Genomic DNA, 20,495 nt, shown 5'->3' with positions numbered 1-20,495 from the left:
ATTTTATTTTGTGATTAACTTTACTATAAAAATAGTTTTTTCCTGTTTTTTTGATTTGTTTTTTGCATTATTTATTTTCTTTTGTTTTTTGCTTTAATTTTTAATTCTGTTTGCTTTTAGGTTAGCAAAATTATAAACTTTCTGTTAGTGCCATTAGTTTTAGAAAAATTATAAACTTTCTGTTAGTGCCATTAGTTTTCAAATTTGAATAGTTAAAATTTGAATTCTTTGAAAATTATTTGAATCACAAGTTTGTGATTAACTTACTAAAAAAATGAGAATAGATGCGCTTATAGAGAAAATTCAACCTAAATTCCTAGTAAATTTCTATGAATTTCAGAGAAATTCACTATGAATTTAGGTTAAACTTTTCTCTATTAGGGCATCTATTTTCACTTCGAGAGGAGCTCAACAAGGCAGAGAGGGAAGGGCTTATAAACCGGTGTGAGCCCCCTTCGGTTGGCGAGGTGGGACTAAACTCTGCCCGCAACGAGGACCAACCCTTTAGTCCGGTTTGTGGCACAAACCGGGACTAATGGTCATGGGCCAGGGGCGAACCATAAGACATGAAAGCATTTCAAATGAACTCTGAAAAAGTTGAAAGTTGGGATGGTATCATAATTTCACCCACATAGCATGTGGATGTACAAAACGGACAATGGTAGCATGTTCGTGTGTTACAAAGTTGGCATGGTATCATCATAATAGTTGCGGGAGAAAGTCTTCACTTTTTCTTCGCTTGTGTCATTTGCTTATTGCGCCGTAACCATGGATAATCTTCATTGTTTATCAGGATGCTTGGGTCAGCCTTGACATTGAAGGGAGGAATTTCATGAAACTTTTCATAATCTTCAGACATGTCTGTCTTGCCGTCCACTCCCAGGATGTCCCTTTTTCCTGAAAGAACTATGTGGCGCTTTGGCTCATCGTATGATGTATTCGCTTCCTTATCTTTTCTTTTTCTCGGTTTGGTAGACATGTCCTTCACATAGATAACATGTGCCACATCATTGGCTAGGACGAACGGTTCGTCAGTGTACCCAAGATTTTTCAGATCCACTGTTGTCATTCCGTACTGTGGGTCTACCTGTACCCCGCCGCCTAACAGATTGACCCATTTGCACTTAAACAAAGGGACCTTAAAATCAGGTCCATAGTCAAGTTCCCATATGTCCACTATGTAACCATAATATGTGTCCTTTCCGCTCTCGGTTGCTGCATCAAAGCGGACACCGCTGTTTTGGTTGGTGCTCTTTTGATCTTGGGCGATCGTGTAAAATGTATTCCCATTTATCTCGTATCCTTTGTAAGTCAATACAGTCAAAGATGATCCCCTGGACAACAAGTACAACTCATCACAAACAGTGTTGTCACCTCTAAGACGTGTTTCCAACCAACTGCTGAAAGTCCTGATGTGTTCACATGTAATCCAGTCGTCGCACTGCTCCGGGTGTTTGGAGCGCAGACTGTTCTTGTGTTCATCGACATACGGGGTCACCAAGGTAGAGTTCTGTAGAACTGTGTAGTTTGCCTGAGACCAAGAATATCCGTCCCTGCATATTATTGAGTCTCTTCCAAGAGTGCCTTTTCCAGTCAGTCTCCCCTCATACCGCGATTTAGGGAGACCTATCTTCTTAAGGCCAGGAATGAAGTCAACACAAAAACCGATAACATCCTCTGTTTGATGGCCCATAGAGATGCTTCCTTCTGGCCTAGCGCGGTTACGGACATATTTCTTTAGGACTCCCATGAACCTCTCAAAGGGGAACATATTGTGTAGAAATACGGGCCCTAGGATGACAATCTCGTCGACTAGATGAACTAGGACGTGCGTCATGATATTGAAGAAGGATGGTGGGAACACCAGCTCGAAACTGACAAGACATTGCGCCACATCACTCCTTAGCCTTGGTACGATTTCTGGATCGATCACCTTCTGAGAGATTGCATTGAGGAATGCACATAGCTTCACAATGGCTAATCGGACGTTTTCCGGTAGAAGCCCCCTCAATGCAACCAGAAGGAGTTGCGTCATAATCACGTGGCAGTCATGAGACTTTAGGTTCTGAAACTTTTTCTCTGGCATATTTATTATTCCCTTTATATTCGACGAGAAGCCAGTCGTGACCTTCATACTGAGCAGGCATTCAAAGAAGATTTCTTTCTCTTCTTTCGTAAGAGCGTAGCTGGCAGGACCTTTATACTGCTTCAGAGGCATGCCATCTTTTTCGTGCAAACGTTGGAGGTCCTCCCGTGCCTCAGGTGTATCTTTTGTCTTCCCATACACGCCCAAGAAGCCTAGCAGGTTCACGCAAAGGTTCTTCGTCACGTGCATCATGTCGATTGAGGAGCGGACCTCTAGGTCTTTCCAGTAGGGTAGGTCCCAAAATATAGATTTCTTCTTCCACATGGGTGCGTGTCCCTCAACGTCATTCGGAACAGCTAGTCCACCGAGACCCTTTCCAAAGATTACATAGTGTAAATCATTGACCATAACAAGCACTTGATCACCGATGCACATGGCGGGCTTCTTCCGGTGATCTGCCTCGCCTTTGAAATGCTTGCCTTTCTTTCGACATTGATGGTTGGTCGGAAGAAATCGACGATGGCCCAGGTACACATTCTTCCTACATTTGTCCAGGTATATACTTTCAGTGCCATCTAAACAGTGTGTGCATGCGTGGTATCCTTTGTTTGTCTATCCTGAAAGGTTAGTGAGAGCGGGCCAATCGTTGATGGTCACGAACAGCAATGCCTTAAGGTTAAATTCCTCCTGTCTGTGCTCATCCCACGTACGTACACCGTTTCCATTCCACATCCCACGCACGTACACCGTTTCCATTCCACAACTGTAAAAATTCTTCAACTAATGGCCTTAGGTACACATCAATTTCATTGCCGGGTTGCTTAGGGCCTTGGATGAGAACTGGCATCATAATGAACTTCCGCTTCATGCACATCCAAGGCGGAAGGTTATACATATATAGAGTCACGGGCCAGGTGTTGTGATTGCTGCTCTGCTCCCCGAAAGGATTAATGCCATCTGCACTTAAAGCAAACCATACATTCCTTGGGTCCTTTGCAAACTCATCCCAGTACTTTCTCTCGATTTTTCTCCACTGCGACTCGTCAGCGGTTGCTCTCAACTTCCCATCTTTCTTTCGGTTCTCATAGTGCCATTGCATCAACTTGGTATGCTCTTCGTTTCTGAACAGACGTTTCAACCGTGGTATTATAAGAGCATACCACATCACCTTCGCAGGAACCCTCTTCCTGAGGGGCTCGCCGTCAACATCACCAGGGTCATCTTGTCTGATCTTATACCGCAATGCACCGCATACCGGGCATGCGTTCAGATCCTTGTATGCACCGCGGTAGAGGATGCAGTCATTAGGTCATGCATGTATCTTCTCCACCTCCAATCCTAGAGGGCATATGACCTTCTTTGCTGCATATGTACTGTCGGGCAATTCGTTATCCTTTGGAAGCTTCTTCTTCAATATTTTCAGTAGCTTCTCAAATCCTTTGTCAGCCACAGTATTCTCTGCCTTCCACTGCAGCAATTCCAGTACGGTACCGAGCTTTGTGTTGCCATCTTCGCAATTGGGGTATAACCCTTTTTTGTGATCCTCTAACATGCGATCGAACTTCAACTTCTCCTTTTGACTTTCGCATTGCGTCCTTGCATCGACAATGACCCGGCGGAGATCATCATCATCGGGTACATCGTCTGGTTCCTCTTGATCTTCAGCAGCTTCACCCGTTGCAGCATCATTGGGCACATCGTCTGGTTCCTCTTGATCTTCACCAGCTCCCCTCGTTGCAGCATCACCGTATTCAGGGGGCACATAGTTGTCATCGTACTCTTCTTCTTCGCCGTCTTCCATCATAACCCCTATTTCTCCATGCCTCGTCCAAACATTATAGTGTGGCATAAAACCCTTGTAAAGCAGGTGGGAGTGAATGATTTTCCGGTTAGAGTAAGACCTCGTATTCCCACATTGAGTGCATGGAAAACACATAAAACCATTCTGCTTGTTTGCCTCAGCCGCATCGAGAAACTCATGCACGCCCTTAATGTACTCGCGGGTGTGTCTGTCACCGTACATCCATTGCCGGTTCATCTGCGTGCATTATATATAATTAAGTGTCCAAATTAATATAAGTTCATCATCACATTAAAACCAAAGTGCATACATAGTTCTCATCTAACAACATATAGCTCTCCAGAGCATTTAATTAATTAAACCATACATTGAAACTATGTAAAACATTTCAATGCGAAAACAAATGCGATCATTATCGCAATCAAGGTAACAATTGATCCAACGGCATAATGATACCAAGCCTCGGTATGAATGGCATATTTTCTAATCTTTATAATCTTCAAGCGCATTGCATCCATCTTGATCTTGTGATCATCGATGACATCCGCAACATGCAACTCCAATATCATCTTCTCCTCCTCAATTTTTTTTATTTTTTCCTTCAACAAATTGTTTTCTTCTTCAACTAAATTTAACCTCTCGACAATAGGGTCGGTTGGCATTTCCGATTCACATACATCCTACATAAATAAAATCTATGTCACGTTGGTCGGCATAATTTTCATAAACAATAAATGAACCAATAGTTATAAAGATAATATATATACCACATCCGAATCATAGACAGGACGAGGGCCGACGGGGGCGGATACCAAAACCATCGCACTATATAAGATGCAATAATAAAAGTAAGAAAATAATACAAGTATCTATGTAAACATACAAGTAATAATATTTTTCCTTTCAGAAAGAAGATAAGAACAAGAGGCTCACCACGGTGGTGCCGGCGATGAGCTCGGCGCGGGTGATCGACGGCGGTGAAGACGGGGACGGGGCGTGATGGACCGCTAAATCTAGACAAATATTATGGAAAATGGAGCTTGGAGGTCGAGCTTGGAGAGGAGAAAGCTTAAGTAGTGTGGCTCGGGCATTCCATCGAACACCTTGTGTGCATAGGAGGTGAGCTAGAGCACCACCAAGCCCTCTCCCCCTCGGCCAGAGAAAAACAGAGCACTGGGGTGCTCTGCTCGCGAGCGAGGAGTATATATAGGCACCTCATTGGTCCCGGTTGGTGACATGAGCCGGGACTAAAGGGGAGCCTTTGGTCCCGGTTCAAGCCACCAACCGGGACCAATGGTGGTGGGCCAGGAGCGAGGCCCATTGGTCCTGGTTCATCCCACCAACCGGGACCAAAAGGTTCAGATGAACCGGGACCAATGGCCCACGTGGCCCGGCCGGCCCCCTGGGCTCACGAACCGGGACCAATGCCCACATTGGTCCCGGTTCTGGACTGAACCGGGACTAATGGGCTGACCCGACCTGGACCAAAGCCCTGTTTTCTACTAGTGCTCGAGCCCGTGTACACCTCCAAGAATGACGCCACAAGAGGAAAACGACACAATAATGCCGCCGTCATCCAATTTACTGATTTAGGATTTCCCCCGGAGATAGCAGATAGGGGCCTGGAACTTCTCAACAGCGATGCCTTCAACAAGGAAACGACACTGAAAAGTGCCGCCATCGCCGGCCTCGGCAGCAGCCGCGAGCAGGTCTTCGCCCAGAACTGTTCCAATGGCCTCCATCAAGCGTCTTGTGCACGGACCGTCCACCACAGCGGCCGCTGCATCGCCGGTCGCGAGACCACAACCACCGATGCAACCTCCGCCAGCACTCGGGTGTTGTTGCAATCGAGAGAGATGATGATTGTAGAGTTGATCATGGATGAAAGAAGCTTCCAAGGAGCTTATATAAATCGTGTGTGCCTCTGTCTCCCAGCCCGCCGACATCAAGTCTTTAATCTGATTGCCCTGTGAAAGAAAGAACAACATGACGCTAATCCGTTTATTAATTTCCAGGGTGTAGGAAACTTGCTAATTAACAACGTGAAGTAAAGCAGGGATGCAAAGTTCATGTTCACAGGCACACTTTGTTCTTTTTTGGGGGAGACAGGTACTTTTTTCGTGACTTAGATTTATATGCATGCACATCAAAAAGCAGGAGCATATGATATGCAGAAACAGATCTGCTTTTTATAAATAGAAGAAGAGATATATTTGTTTTCGAACGATTGAGACAAACCATCAATCATATTTCTTCTTTTTATTTTCCTGTTATGGACGTAATATTGGAATTGAATAAAAAAGCAGTGGTAAGCAACAAAGTTCAATATATATTTGGTAAGGGTCAGCACATGCTTAAACTTGGCAAGAAAAGTCATTTTGATGTTAGAACTTGTGGCATATATTGAACGGGTGCCACAACTTCGCTCAGGCAAGCCTATACAGTACAAATCGCGTGACGATACAAACACAGTGTTGATAGGGCAAGCCAGCGTGGCATGGGGCCCGCTGACAGTGACGAGACGGGGTGTGTGGTTGGTTTTTTTTTTTTTGCAGCAAAGCCCCTGGAAAAACTCATCACAAGAAATACACTGGCCCACCTGTTAGCGACCTACAAAAATTAAAAAAAAACAAACGAAAATTGGCTCCCCATGGAGCTCGAACCACCGACCTGCTTTGAGGAAAAGGGCGTGCGAAGCCACCGCTGTCATCACCATTTGTATTCCTGTAAGGATACTTTTACTTAATATCCTTTGCAGAAAGTACAAATTTATTTATAAACAAAAGAACGATGACCAATGGGAATCGACCTAACATCTGTGCCACTCCAACATAGAACATTTCATGTTTATACTTTATAATTAACCTTTATCTCGGACCAAGGGAGTAAAAGGTAAGATGACATGTATCTCAATTCCTACAAAAAAGAAGATATCATTTGATGCATAGGATATTAATTTTTTCGCAAAGTCTAGGTAAATTTTTGTTTTTATTCATTTTAAATGTGAAGGAATAATTCCTATCCTACATAAGAATAGAAATCCATTCCTACAAACCAAAGGCCTTGAAAAGATCGTACAAAATCCTATCCTCTTAAAATTTGTACTGTACAAATTTTCTGTAAACCGGACTAAGATCCTGACTTACCTCTAGCAAGTCACGTTGTAACTGGCTCCCTCTTATCCGCCCTCCAAACAGCATCTAATGGACAGCAGTGACCTGAAGCAAAAGAGGCATGGGCATCCATCCAACACAGCTAAACAAAGAAAATGCTTCAGCCTTGGCCGTTCAGTCACTAGATAGTACAATCAACAGTTTTCATTCAGCTAACAATACGAATGTGACAGTACTAACAGCTTATATATGTACTGAATAAAAGAATATGACGGAGATAAGATAACCGTTTTTTTGCAGAGATAAGCTACAGTTCCTTTTTACAGAGAATGAATCAAAAAGTTAGTAGAGATAAGCTACAGTTTTTGTAGAAATAAACTATAGTTTTTTGCAGAGAATGAATCTACTTAGAAGAGAGAATATGTTAGTACAAAAATAAGCAGAGATAAGCTACAGTTTTTAAGCTACAGTTTTTCTTTCACCTGGTGTACTTCTCACTCCCACACAGTACAGAAATTAGCAAAGATAACCTACATTTTTTTCTTTCACCTAGTGTACTTCTCACTGCCACATAGTACAGAAATTAACGAAGCTTAGCAGAGATAAACAATATGTGACTACTGTTCAGAAATTAGCATAGATAAGCTACATTTTTTACAGAAAATTGAAGAGCAATAGTAAGCAATATTGCCATCCTTCCATACGACACACCTTTCTTCAGATGTCTTAACAGACAACAAGCCACTTGTCATTGAAATTCATAAGGTCTTGTACAATTTCAGAACCGAGTGGTACCACTGAAACAATAATGCAAGGGTAGAAATTGGCCATTTCACTTGTACAATTACGCCACAAAAAAATACTATGATTAGCCCCAAAATACTATAGTTAATCATGTCCAAGATACGATCTAACAAACTTGCATGCTAGAACATATCAGCATCACCACAAGGTGTAGCCGACAAGACCTGCTGGGTGAAACTAATGATGCCATTCCATTCTTGAAACTCCAAATCTGTTCCTTTGTCGTTTCCATACCTCTTCACTTGTACTGGAGGTTGTACACCATCCTTTTTATTTGGAGCTTCCCCTTCCTTTTTCTTTTGTTGCACACCATCCTTTTTCTTTTGTTGCTGCCAATGAAAAGTATAGTAATTAGTTTACAAATGAACAACACAACATAGCATGTATCGTTTGCAACATACCTTTGCTCCTTTTGTTGTTGGTGCGGTAGCTTTACTTGATTTGCGCTTCCTCTTGAGTAACTTATCGAGCCAAGTTTGTTTTCTCCTTAAATTTGATGATTGAACCTCTTTTTTCTTCAGCCGTGCAGAACTAAGTATTTCCTGCACTTTCGGGTCAACATTTTCTTTGTCTTTATATGGTTCACTCATAGCACTAGTGGTTGCATTGAGTAAATCCTCTGTGTGGAGCAAGGCCATCAAGTGCACTTTCCAGTAACACACAACATTCCGGAGATTTGGCTGATTTATGTGCCATATTGTGAAACTTATAAGATAGGTCCTTGTATCGAAGTTGAGCTTCCAATTTTGGATTTTCTATCACGTTCCTTCCTTGCCTATCTTGTATACTTTCATTGCTCGCTTCTCTAGTCCATCTCTTTAGAATATAATGCTTTGGCAACGTCTTTATATGCATCAAGTCAAGAACTTTTAGACCATGCCCACACAATATCCCTGTCCTATTGAACATTGCACAACTACAAGAAACCGTTTGAGTCAAAGGATCACCTACAACTATGCGCTCCTCCTCAAACTCTAAATCACCATGCAAACTCCCAATGGCAACGGCAAATTTGTTATTTCCATCAAATACTCTACAACATGCAGCCATGGATCTTTCATACTCACCTTGGAAAGCTTCAAAAATAATTGGAGTGTACACTTTGCTTGCTTGCACCAACATAGGGGTGCACATCTTAATTCTTGGCTACTTCTTCCTCGCCTCAAATTCCAAATCCAATTCCTTTGTTCTTTTTACTTCCACCGTCCTCTCAAAATGCATCAAGAATCGAACAATATGAAAATCTGATTTTAAATGATTCTTCAACGCATTGTTCAAGCTCTCACTTAATTGTGTACTTCTCACTCCCAAACTAAATACATCTCTCATACAACATTCCGCCCATTTTTCTTTCACCTTGTAGATACTATCCAACCAAGTTTGCTTATGCACTTTTAGCCTCATATTGTCAAACGCTTCTTGAAACGCTGCCTTGTCCTCATAGTCATACATACAAGCACTAAAATCAGTGAAAATATGAGACTCTTCTTCTTCTTCCACTTCATCTCTCTCTCCAACTTCATCTTCCTCTTCGCCCTTCATTGGAGATAAATGTTTGCAAGCATTTTGCATTATGTGGAAGGTGCATAATCCATGATATGATTCCGTGAAGATTCTCTCTATGGCTTTCCCCATTGGTATATCTTGATCTATATAAATAGTCTTAGGTTGCCTTCCATTGTGCGCGGCTAGAAATGTCTCGAAGAGCCATATAAATGAGTCACTTGTTTCATCAAACATCAATGCAGCACCAAAAATGGTTGTTTCTCTAAAGTGGTTGAGCCCAAGAAAAATACCAAATGTAGTGTCAAATGTGACAACATCACCAAAGTGTGCATAGTCAAGTAGCATTTTAGCATCAACCCAGAATCTGCATGAAGTCGCCTTTCCATCAAATGGACTATACTCTTTGTTTTGGCTCACAATCAGTTTGCCCTTTCAGTCTAATGCCCTCATTGGAACAAACAAATCTGCATGAAGTCGCCTTTCTATCAAATTTGCTTTTGTTGGTGCATCTTTTCCTCACATCAAAACCTATGTGACCCCCATATTCTAGCCAAAACACCCAAGCCTCATGTGAATCTCTGAATCTCATACCAACTTGAGGTGTCCTTTTGCTAATTTCTGTCATTGCACAACCCAAATTCTGCCAAAATTCAAGAATATATGTACAATTAGTGGCAGACCGATATTTTCCATAGGCGGCCCACTGGTAGTACAAGTGTACAACGAACGGAAGCAGGCAAAGGATGGATATCAACGGAGGGAGGGCAAAAGCGATGTGGATATTTGTTGGCCGTCAGAAAGATCACTGCCTACAACACAGCATATGCAACGCTTGCGAGTCCGGTATGCATGCCTTGCGCTCTCTCTTGCGGTTACGTGGACATATCTGTCGATGTGTACGAATGTGCGCCGGAGGAAAAAGAGTACATATAATGACACTGTAATTCTTTTACAGTAGCACTTTTTTAGGTAATTTTTTGTACTGGTCGCATGGCAAGTGGAGGAGATCATGCTCGTTTGCGTCATTGCGTGGAATCGGGTGCTTTTTTGCCGAGCAACAAGGTGAGGAACCCGAACGGAGACAGTAATAATTAGGTTTACTGAAATTTATTGGTAAACCACACAACTTTCTGCATCTCAAACTTGCTCACCATGTGATTCGGCGAGAGCGAGGCCAACGTCCATGAGATCTTCCTGAAGGCCAGGCAGTCGGCGCCGTGCGTGCGTCCTCTTTCTTCGAGGAGGTGTTGGTCATGGGCGCCGCCAACCGGCCTGACATGATCGACACTGCGCTGCTCTGCCTCCATCAGCTCATCTACACCCCCTTCACCAGTCCTTGGCGCACACGCTGCCAGTCGAGGGGGTTCCTAACTTTACTACTCCCTTCGTTCCAAATTACTCGTTGTAAAAATGAATGTATCTAAAACTAAAATACATCTAGATACATCAATACCTGCGACAAGTAATTCGAAACGGAGGGAGTAGCTTATTATTATTAATGAGTACGTACTCTGCGTGGTGTGTATCTAATACTCCCACCATTTCACAATGTAGTGCGCCCGCGCTTCCTGAGATTCAAGTTCGACCGTAAATTTAACTACCGAGACCGACTGCGGCGGGAGCAAAACTTATATCACTAAATTCGTATTTTCGATATGAATTTAGTGATATAATTTATGTCGCCGCCGCAGTCGGTCTCGTTGGTTAAATTTATGGTCAAAGTTGGATCTCAGGAAGTGCGGGCGCACTACAATGTGGAACAGAGGGAGTATATTTTCCATCACATACAGTTATTATTAAGAATCATACAAATAAGCATTCAGTCGAATAAAGTAGTAGCATTTTGCTTTTAATCTTGGGCGGGTTCAGAAGCAGTGATTGAAGTTCTGGAGAAAGAATTCATACGCTCTGTAGTTTTTATGATTCGGCCATCCCGCCATTTAAACTGGCTGCTTGCACAAGTAGATATTCTTGGTGCCGATTTCGGCTCATCTGAAGCTGCTGTCATCTTTTTTACACTGCTACCGTAGCCGGCCGTAAAATTTTACTGCAGGAGCCCAGAGACAGCGAGTAAAATAGTCATTCAGTATGCAAAATTATCAGCAGTAGCCAGCCGTAAGTAAAAGTTTGAAGTTGTATTAAAGCCCTGTTCGGATCCACTCCGCTCCACAGCTGCAACTCTTGGAGCGGAGGGAGCGGCAGCGCAATCGCACCGAGCGGCTCAGACCCAGTTCCTGGCACGGAGCGGAGTTTTGAATCTGGAGAGGTACCGAACAGGCCTTAAGTCAGCAATACTTATTTTGGGACGGAGTGAGTACTATACTACGTAATTATAATTAAAACACGCCAAGGTACAGATAAGTGGATGTTCAAAACAAAATCGTCAGATGATGGCAACCCAAGTCAAAGCAAATTATATACCCAGAAATCAACTAGGAGCTATGTGTGCCACTGTCCTGGACACAACAGGTGCTCCGAAGAAAGGCAGAAAATAGATAGAGGAGCCCCTTAAATATCAGGCACAATGTCAAAGTAATGAAAGGTTACATGAACAATAAAAACTGGAGAAAGGGAACATATGCCTATTCCAGCACAAACATGAAACCTGAGCAAACAGAGGAACCAAAGTTCAGGCTAACCATTTTCCTGCAATGTAAGTGCAAAGCGCATGATTTATGAAGAAGAAACACATCAATGGCTATCATGAACAAAAAAACCACTGAAAAATTGACCATTAATTCGGAGTCTTAAGCCATTACATCAGATATCTGAACTCTACAGCACTTCACTTTCTTAAGGAGTGCCCTTTCTACTCTTCTAGGATAGGCCACAAGAGCAAGTTTCTCAGCTATGAAATACGGAGTATATTTCTAATTTGGACATGTAAGAGCACAAAAAAGGGTATCAAGAATACGGTTCAGCAGAGGCTCAATGTTCCATGGCAGGTTTAGCTACTAAGCTATTCAGAGAAGTTTCAGTTGAGGTAAGGCTGCTCTGGGAATTCAGTATGCACAAGGCTTGTGTTTTCTGCATAGAAATAGCACTGTCTGCAGATTTGCTATCCTGCTGGGGATGACCATTAGACGGCCTCATGTCCGCTGCCGCCGGAATACTGCTGCAATGCGTTTCAGGCCCCTTGACTGCCTTTGGTTGAGCAAGTAGCTGGCTGGGATGCAGAGGCTGAGTGCTGACAGACTGTTGAACAGGCGGTTGTTCGTCATTGTAGTCAGACACACCAAGATCAGAGGCCAGATTAGCAAGTGCAATCTGCCATGACTTCTGCACAGCTGATGCGTCTTGTATGCCTTGTGGTGCCTGAGTTACTCCCTGTGTTGCCTGAGCTACTCGTGTGGAGCACTGACGAAGCTGTTGCATTCCAGCAGTACCAAACGATCCATTTGGAGCAGCCTGGGGATGTGGCATTGGCCGAACCTGCACAGGCACAGCAAGAGAACGCTGAGTGGAGAAACCCTGAATAAGGTTACCTCCTCGCAGTACCCTGCTTCCGGGTGCCGCTTTCTGAACTGCACGCAGGGTTGCTGGATGCATTGGGGCATTGTTAAGAAGAGCAGGGTAAACATAGCCATTTGATGGTGTATAAACTGTAGGAACAGCCCCTGTTTTGCCTGAGATTTTTGGCGCAGGAGCTGATGCTTTTGCCAGATGGGCGGCTCTCCACGCATTCCGTGCAGCCATAGCAGATGGATGCATTTGTTGATTTTGGCTGAGATTACTTGCAACAGGAACTCTTCCGGTGGAAGGTTGGTTTACAGTTGTCCTCAAAGCAGATGGATGCAATTGTTGATTTCTGCTGACATTACTTGCGACAGGAACTCTTCCGGTGGAAGGTTGGTTTACCGTTGTCCTCAAAGCAGATGGATTCAGTTGTTGATTTTTGCTGACATTACTTGCAACAGGAACTCTTCCAGCGAAAGGTTGGTTTACACTTGTCCCCAAAGCAGATGGATGTCTTTGCTGATTTTGGCTGACATTACTTGCAACAGGAACCCTTGCCGCGGAAGGTTGGTTTACGGTTGTCCCCAAAGGTGCATATGGTTGTGCAGCTGATACCTGATGCCCTGTAAATTGCTGAGAGGATGGTGTTGTTGAGCTTGAGAGAGACATTTTCTTGGCACCTTCACGCTTAGATGGTGGCATGCTCTTGCGTTTGAGTGACTGCCTCTGTTTCTTCCATTTTTCATCCTTATCGGTAGCATGGCAATGATCAGTAGGCATGGTACCTTTGCCCCACCAGGGGCATGGAGCACGAGAATCACAAACATAACAGTGGCACTGCATCAAGAAGAAAAGCAAAATATGGTAATGCATCCATGTTGGAACAATTGGCATTCAATACTGTTTCCATAACTTGATCAAATGAGAAGGCAAAGATTTGCATTCATTAACTAACCATGGTGCAATGATTTGCATGAGATCCAGTTCCAAAAGGCAATCTAGCACATAGATGACGTGGATGGGGGAAATCCCTGCATGCTACCTGAAAATAGAAGAGAATTATAAGACCACATGTCTTCTTCTAAAATTGGGAGCTTTGAGATGGCTCCTGGATGCCACAGGGCCCAATAATTAACATGGTTAAAAAAATAACATATATTGCCATGACAATCAGTGGGGTACTTCCAGTTCCTTAAATAATCACCAGTTTCATCATCAGCAACTATAAGATATGGCAGTACGCATACACTACCAATATCCAGGAACCACTAAAGTCATCACCATGTAACAATATTATCCGGTTAGAGCCCACCAAATTGTATTTTACAATAGCAATCCATGGGGAACTCATCCCATGGAGGCCATCCATGATATCCAAAATAGGGAACAATACCACTGAAATGTAAGTAGTTTGGCCACCTTCCCCTAATAGCTTAAGCTTTTAAGTTGATTGATTGGTGCAGTAAACTAAATATTAATTATAGGACCCACAACTAATAGTGGGGGTCATGCATGAATGACAGTTATTACCAAATCAGAAGAGCCTTGGACGAGCAACAAAATAAATGTTTGGAATCAAGTAAACTTTGGCTTAGCAACTACTCCCTCCGTTCCTAAATATTTGTCTTTCTAGAGGTTTCAAATGGTGACTACATACGAAGCAAAATGAGTGAATCTACACTCTAAAATATGTCTATATACATCCGTATGTGGTGACCATTTGAAATCTCTAGAAAGACAAATATTTAGGAACGGAGGGAGTAGATTCCTATAATCAATTTACATACAACCTAAACAGAAATCTGCACTCGATAACTAGTCAATGCGACGCTGTGACGAACTGACAAAAAATCCTTTAATGATGATGACATATGACTCTAACAGCAACAGAAGGTCAACGCAATGACGTACGAACCGAAAAAAGTGTTATCTAACAAGACGACAACAACGTATGCGTTGAAACACAATAGCTGGTCAAACGCATGGCTTAGCAACTAAGATTCCTGAAACAAATTTATATGCAGGTGCGACAGAGATATTCACTGATCAGCCATTCAGCCCACTACATAAGAAGAGTTCCAGAATGTCAATAGGACCCATTCTGGCCAATAAGAAAGTTCCCAAAAGAAGTTGGTCGATGTGACGGATATTAGAACTGACGAAGCGATATCTAAAAATGTTGACGGCAATTTATGACTCAAAAAATAGCAATATGTATCTAACAGTGAAGAGGATAATGTATGATGACAAAGCAATATGTCAAATGACGAAGACGGCAATGTATGATCTGGAAGGCAATAGCTGGTCAATGCAACGCACATACAAACAGACAATGATGTACGAATCGGAACACGATGTGGTAACATGGAGGAATTTCAGTCAAGAAAGAAATCAGTACCTCCCCTTTCTCCGAAAGAACCTGCAAGTCTTCTTCTGCCCCATCTTTCCCAGGCTTCTCCTCCTTGACAACGACCAGGGGCTTGTCGGGGTCGCCGTCCAGGATCACGCAGTCGTCGTCGTCGTCGTCGTCAGCAGCAGCCTTCTTGTCACCCTCCAGAGTGGACAAGAGCTCCTGTATCACCGCGGAGTCGTCTAAACCCTCGCCCAATCCAGTGAGGTCGTCGAGCAGGAGGCTGGAGGCCCACTCGAGGGCGTCGGCGGTCGGCTTGGCAGCAAAAGGACCCCCCTTCTCGTCGTCGTCCGAGATGATCTCGATGACAGCCCCCGCCGCGGGCCCCATGGTCCGCCCCCAAAACCCTCGACGAAATTCGCAGCAGACCCGGAAAAGAAGACCGCGGCGGCCAATGAACCCTGCGAGCGAAACAGAGCAGAGCAGAGCAGGAGGCGATCAGCGGCGCGACGGGAAGATGCCGGGCTTGTTGAACCAAGAAACAAAGAGGGTTTCTTGGACGAAAAAAAAAGACTCAATCTTGGTCCCGGGCAGAGGGAGATTTCGCCCCTGAAAAGGCAAGGCAGGGGTTTTAGTCTTACTTACAGCAGAGCAGAGCAGAGCAGGGGAAGACGAGGCGGCGCCCAATGCGGCGGCGGCGGGCGGGCGGGGGTGGCTCGGCCGCAATGCACCTGGAGAGAAACGAGCGAGCTGGAGGAGAGGGATGAGGAGGAAAGATTTAGCAAGATTTCTGCAGCTCCGCGGCCTCGATTGATCAAAGAAAGAAGCGAAGAGAGGGGCGGAGGGGAGCGGGGGGGTTTACCGTGGCGGCGAGGGGGGAGAAGCGAAGGCGAAGCAACTGCCCGCTCGCTTTCGGGGAGATTGTGGTTGTTGCGCTGCGGCTGCACGCGCAGGGAGACCGGAGGCGGAGCGACTTGGGGTCGGGGCTCCGTGTGTCTAGTCGGAGGAGTCGTGCGTGCGTGGGACCCCCACTTTTATTAGGGAGAGAAGAGGGAGGCGGAGTGCGCGGTGAAGACGCTCCGTGTGCGCCCGAGTACGTGGGGGACCCGGAGCCTGGCACTTGCGTTGCTGTTTCCTCTCTTTCGCCGGCTTGGCAAATGGCAAAGTGGGATGCACGCTTTCTCCGTCTCTTCCAAGGTTCTTCTTACCTATGTGTTTTCTCTATGGGTAATTATGTTTATTTTTTCCCTTGGGATTCTAGATTTTTTTTGTCATATAACTACATTATTACTGTATACACATGTACAAAACCGCGTAGCCTTTCCATTCTCTCCGGTTCTCGGGGCCTGCCGGCGGTTTCCGCGCTGCTGGCGGTGGCACGCGTGTTTCTTTCCTTCGCTTCGAACGTGCCGCGTGGTGTTCCGCGATTCGTTTTCCTTCCTCCTCCGCCCGGCTTTCTTTCTTCTCTCTGGCACCGCGTCGGGGCCCTTCCAGAGGGCGCGTCGAGCGTTTTCTCGGCCTTCCGCGAGAAAACAACGGCGGCACTGCATCAGCGTCAATGGTATCGTGGGCGCAACAACACGCCGCCCTCCCCCCACCTCTCGCAGCACCGACGTGTCGCCCTTCCCACCATGTTATCTTCCTCGATGCCCACGGGATTCAGTGGAATGCATGCCCTAGACCCAGTGCCTCCCGACTACGAATCCAGAGTCCCCACGGCTTCCTCATGCGTCATTGGTTGGGTGGTTTCACGAATATAACATCGCCTATTACACCGGTGGCAAATCCTTTTCTTCCATCAGAATCAACTTTGCTGGTGAGTACTCACTACAAGTTTGATTGCAATCCAGCATTTGCATCTACTCAATGGATGCATAATACTCCCTTCGTCCCATAATGCAAGATGTTTTTGTAAACTAACATAGTTTACAATAGAGGGAGTAGTTGACAATACTATGCCCTCTTGGGTATGGTTTAAGAAAAGGAGCACATACCTATGGAACATGAATACTTGTGTCCACTTTTTTTATAAGTATATAAAAGAATTAAGTCTACACTTCCTTTGGTTTATTTACTTCTGACTAATAAAATTTTGCTATCTTCTTTTCTTCATCCCCACAGACACCGCTATTGGCTTGCCGTCCGCCGCTGGTTTGAAAATTAATATGGATGAAAAAGAACATATATTGCCATGAAAATCAGTGGGGCACTTCCAGTACCTTTGACCACTAGTTTCATCATCAGCAACTAGATATGATGTAACTATACCATATCAATATACATGGTCACTAAAGTCATCATGAAGTGACAATACTATCCATTTAGAATCCGCCAAATAGTTTTTGCAATAGGAATACATGGGGAACTCATCCCATGCAAGGGCATCCATGATATTCAAAATAGGGAATAGTATCACTGAAATTCAAGTAGTGTGGCTACCTTCCCTTAATATCTTAATCTTTAAGGTGAATGATTGGTGCACTAAACTAAAATATTATATAGAACCTACAATTAATAGTGGGGTCATGCATCAATGATAGTTATTACCAAATCAGAAGAGCAAATATAACTACATTATTACTGTATACACATGTACAAAACCGCGTAGCCTTTCCATTCTCTCCGGTTCTCGGGGCCTGCCGGCGGTTTCCGCGCTACTGGCGGTGGCACGCGTGTTTCTTTCCTTCTTTTCGGACGTGCCGCGTGGTGTTCCGCGATTCGTTTTCCCTCCTCCTCCGCCCGACTTTCTTTCTTCTCTCTGGCACCGCGTCGGGGCCCTTCCAGAGGGCGCGTCGAGCGTTTTCTCGGCCTTCCGCGAGAAAACAACGGCGGCACTGCATCAACGTCAATGGTATCAAGGGCGCAACAACACGCCGCCCTCCCCCCACCTCTCGCAGCACCGACGTGTCGCCCTTCCCACCATGTTATCTTCCTCGATGCCCACGGGATTCAGTGGAATGCATGCCCTAGACCCAGTGCCTCCCGGCTACGAATCCAGAGTCCCCACGGCTTCCTCATGCGTCATTGGTTGGGTGGTTTCACGAATATAACATCGCCTATTACACCGGTGGCAAATCCTTTTCTTCCATCGGAATCAACTTTGCTGGTGAGTACTCACTACAAGTTTGATTGCAATCCAGCATTTGCATCTACTCAATGGATGCATAATACTCCCTTCGTCCCATAATGCAAGATGTTTTTGTAAGCTAACATAGTTTACAATAGAGGGAGTAGTTGACAATACTATGCCCTCTTGGGTATGGTTTAAGAAAAGGAGCACATACCTATGGAACATGAATACTTGTGTCTACACTTTTTTTATAAGTATATAAAAGAATTAAGTCTACACTTCCTTTGGTTTATTTACTTCTGACTAATAAAATTTTGCTATCTTCTTTTCTTCATCCCCACAGACACCGCTATTGGCTTGCCGTCCGCCACTGGTTTGAAAATTAATATGGATGAAAAAGAACATATATTGCCATGAAAATCAGTGGGGCACTTCCAGTACCTTTGACCACTAGTTTCATCATCAGCAACTAGATATGATGTAACTATACCATATCAATATACATGGTCACTAAAGTCATCATGAAGTGACAATACTATCCATTTAGAATCCGCCAAATAGTTTTTGCAATAGGAATACATGGGGAACTCATCCCATGCAAGGGCATCCATGATATTCAAAATAGGGAATAGTATCACTGAAATTCAAGTAGTGTGGCTACCTTCCCTTAATATCTTAATCTTTAAGGTGAATGATTGGTGCACTAAACTAAAATATTATATAGAACCTACAACTAATAGTGGGGTCATGCATCAACGATAGTTATTACCAAATCAGAAGAGCAAATATAACTACATTATTACTGTATACACATGTACAAAACCGCGTAGCCTTTCCATTCTCTCCGGTTCTCGGGGCCTGCCGGCGGTTTCCGCGCTGCTGGCGGTGGCACGCGTGTTTCTTTCCTTCTTTTCGAACGTGTCGCGTGGTGTTCCGCGATTCGTTTTCCCTCCTCCTCCGCCCGACTTTCTTTCTTCTCTCTGGCACCGCGTCGGGGCCCTTCCAGAGGGCGCGTCGAGCGTTTTCTCGGCCTTCCGCGAGAAAACAACGGTGGCACTGCATCAACGTCAATGGTATCAAGGGCGCAACAACACGCCGCCCTCCCCCCACCTCTCGCAGCACCGATGTGTCACCCTTCCCACCATGTTATCTTCCTCGATGCCCACGGGATTCAGTGGAATGCATGCCCTAGACCCAGTGCCTCCCGACTACGAATCCAGAGTCCCCACGGCTTCCTCATGCGTCATTGGTTGGGTGGTTTCACGAATATAACATCGCCTATTACACCGGTGGCAAATCCTTTTCTTCCATCGGAATCAACTTTGCTGGTGAGTACTCACTACAAGTTTGATTGCAATCCAGCATTTGCATCTACTCAATGGATGCATAATACTCCCTTCGTCCCATAATGCAAGATGTTTTTGTAAGCTAACATAGTTTACAATAGAGGGAGTAGTTGACAATACTATGCCCTCTTGGGTATGGTTTAAGAAAAGGAGCACATACCTATGGAACATGAATACTTGTGTCTACACTTTTTTTATAAGTATATAAAAGAATTAAGTCTACACTTCCTTTGGTTTATTTACTTCTGACTAATAAAATTTTGCTATCTTCTTTTCTTCATCCCCACAGACACCGCTATTGGCTTGCCGTCCGCCGCTGGTTTGAAAATTAATATGGATGAAAAAGAACATATATTGCCATGAAAATCAGTGGGGCACTTCCAGTACCTTTGACCACTAGTTTCATCATCAGCAACTAGATATGATGTAACTATACCATATCAATATACATGGTCACTAAAGTCATCATGAAGTGACAATACTATCCATTTAGAATCCGCCAAATAGTTTTTGCAATAGAAATACATGGGGAACTCATCCCATGCAAGGGCATCCATGATATTCAAAATAGGGAATAGTATCACTGAAATTCAAGTAGTGTGGCTACCTTCCCTAATATCTTAATCTTTAAGGTGAATGTTTGGTGCACTAAACTAAAATATTATATAGAACCTACAACTAATAGTGGGGTCATGCATCAATGATAGTTATTACCAAATCAGAAGAGCAAAAGGTAATTGCACAAGGGCAACAAAATAAATATTTGGAATCAAGTAAACTTTGGCTTAGCAACTAGATGCCTATAAACAATCTAGATACAACCAAACAGAATCTGAACTCATTAACCTACATAAAAAGAGCTCCAAATGTCAATAGGGCCCATTATTATCAATAGTTGGTCAATGCAACACACATAAGAACTGACGCAAAAAACCATTTAATGATGACGACAACAATGTATGA

General features: G+C 44.1%; 1 protein-coding gene across 1 annotated transcript; it reads right to left on the bottom strand.

Annotated features, from left to right (window-relative positions):
* Positions 1 to 12,037: 12,037 nt before the first annotated feature.
* Positions 12,038 to 15,506, bottom strand: LOC119300437. Its single transcript, XM_037577396.1, has 3 exons — positions 15,165 to 15,506; positions 13,722 to 13,808; positions 12,038 to 13,603 (listed from the first exon to the last, which is right to left on the bottom strand). The coding sequence occupies exons 1-3, from the start codon at positions 15,504 to 15,506 to the stop codon at positions 12,239 to 12,241; spliced, it is 1,794 nt and encodes a 597-aa protein (XP_037433293.1). The 3' UTR covers positions 12,038 to 12,238.
* Between the last annotated feature and the right edge of the window lie 4,989 nt (positions 15,507 to 20,495).

The sequence above is a fragment of the Triticum dicoccoides genome, chromosome 5A, assembly GCF_002162155.2.
Source record: "Triticum dicoccoides isolate Atlit2015 ecotype Zavitan chromosome 5A, WEW_v2.0, whole genome shotgun sequence".
Lineage (NCBI taxonomy): Eukaryota > Viridiplantae > Streptophyta > Magnoliopsida > Poales > Poaceae > Triticum > Triticum dicoccoides.
This window is presented reverse-complemented; position numbering and strand designations above follow the sequence as displayed.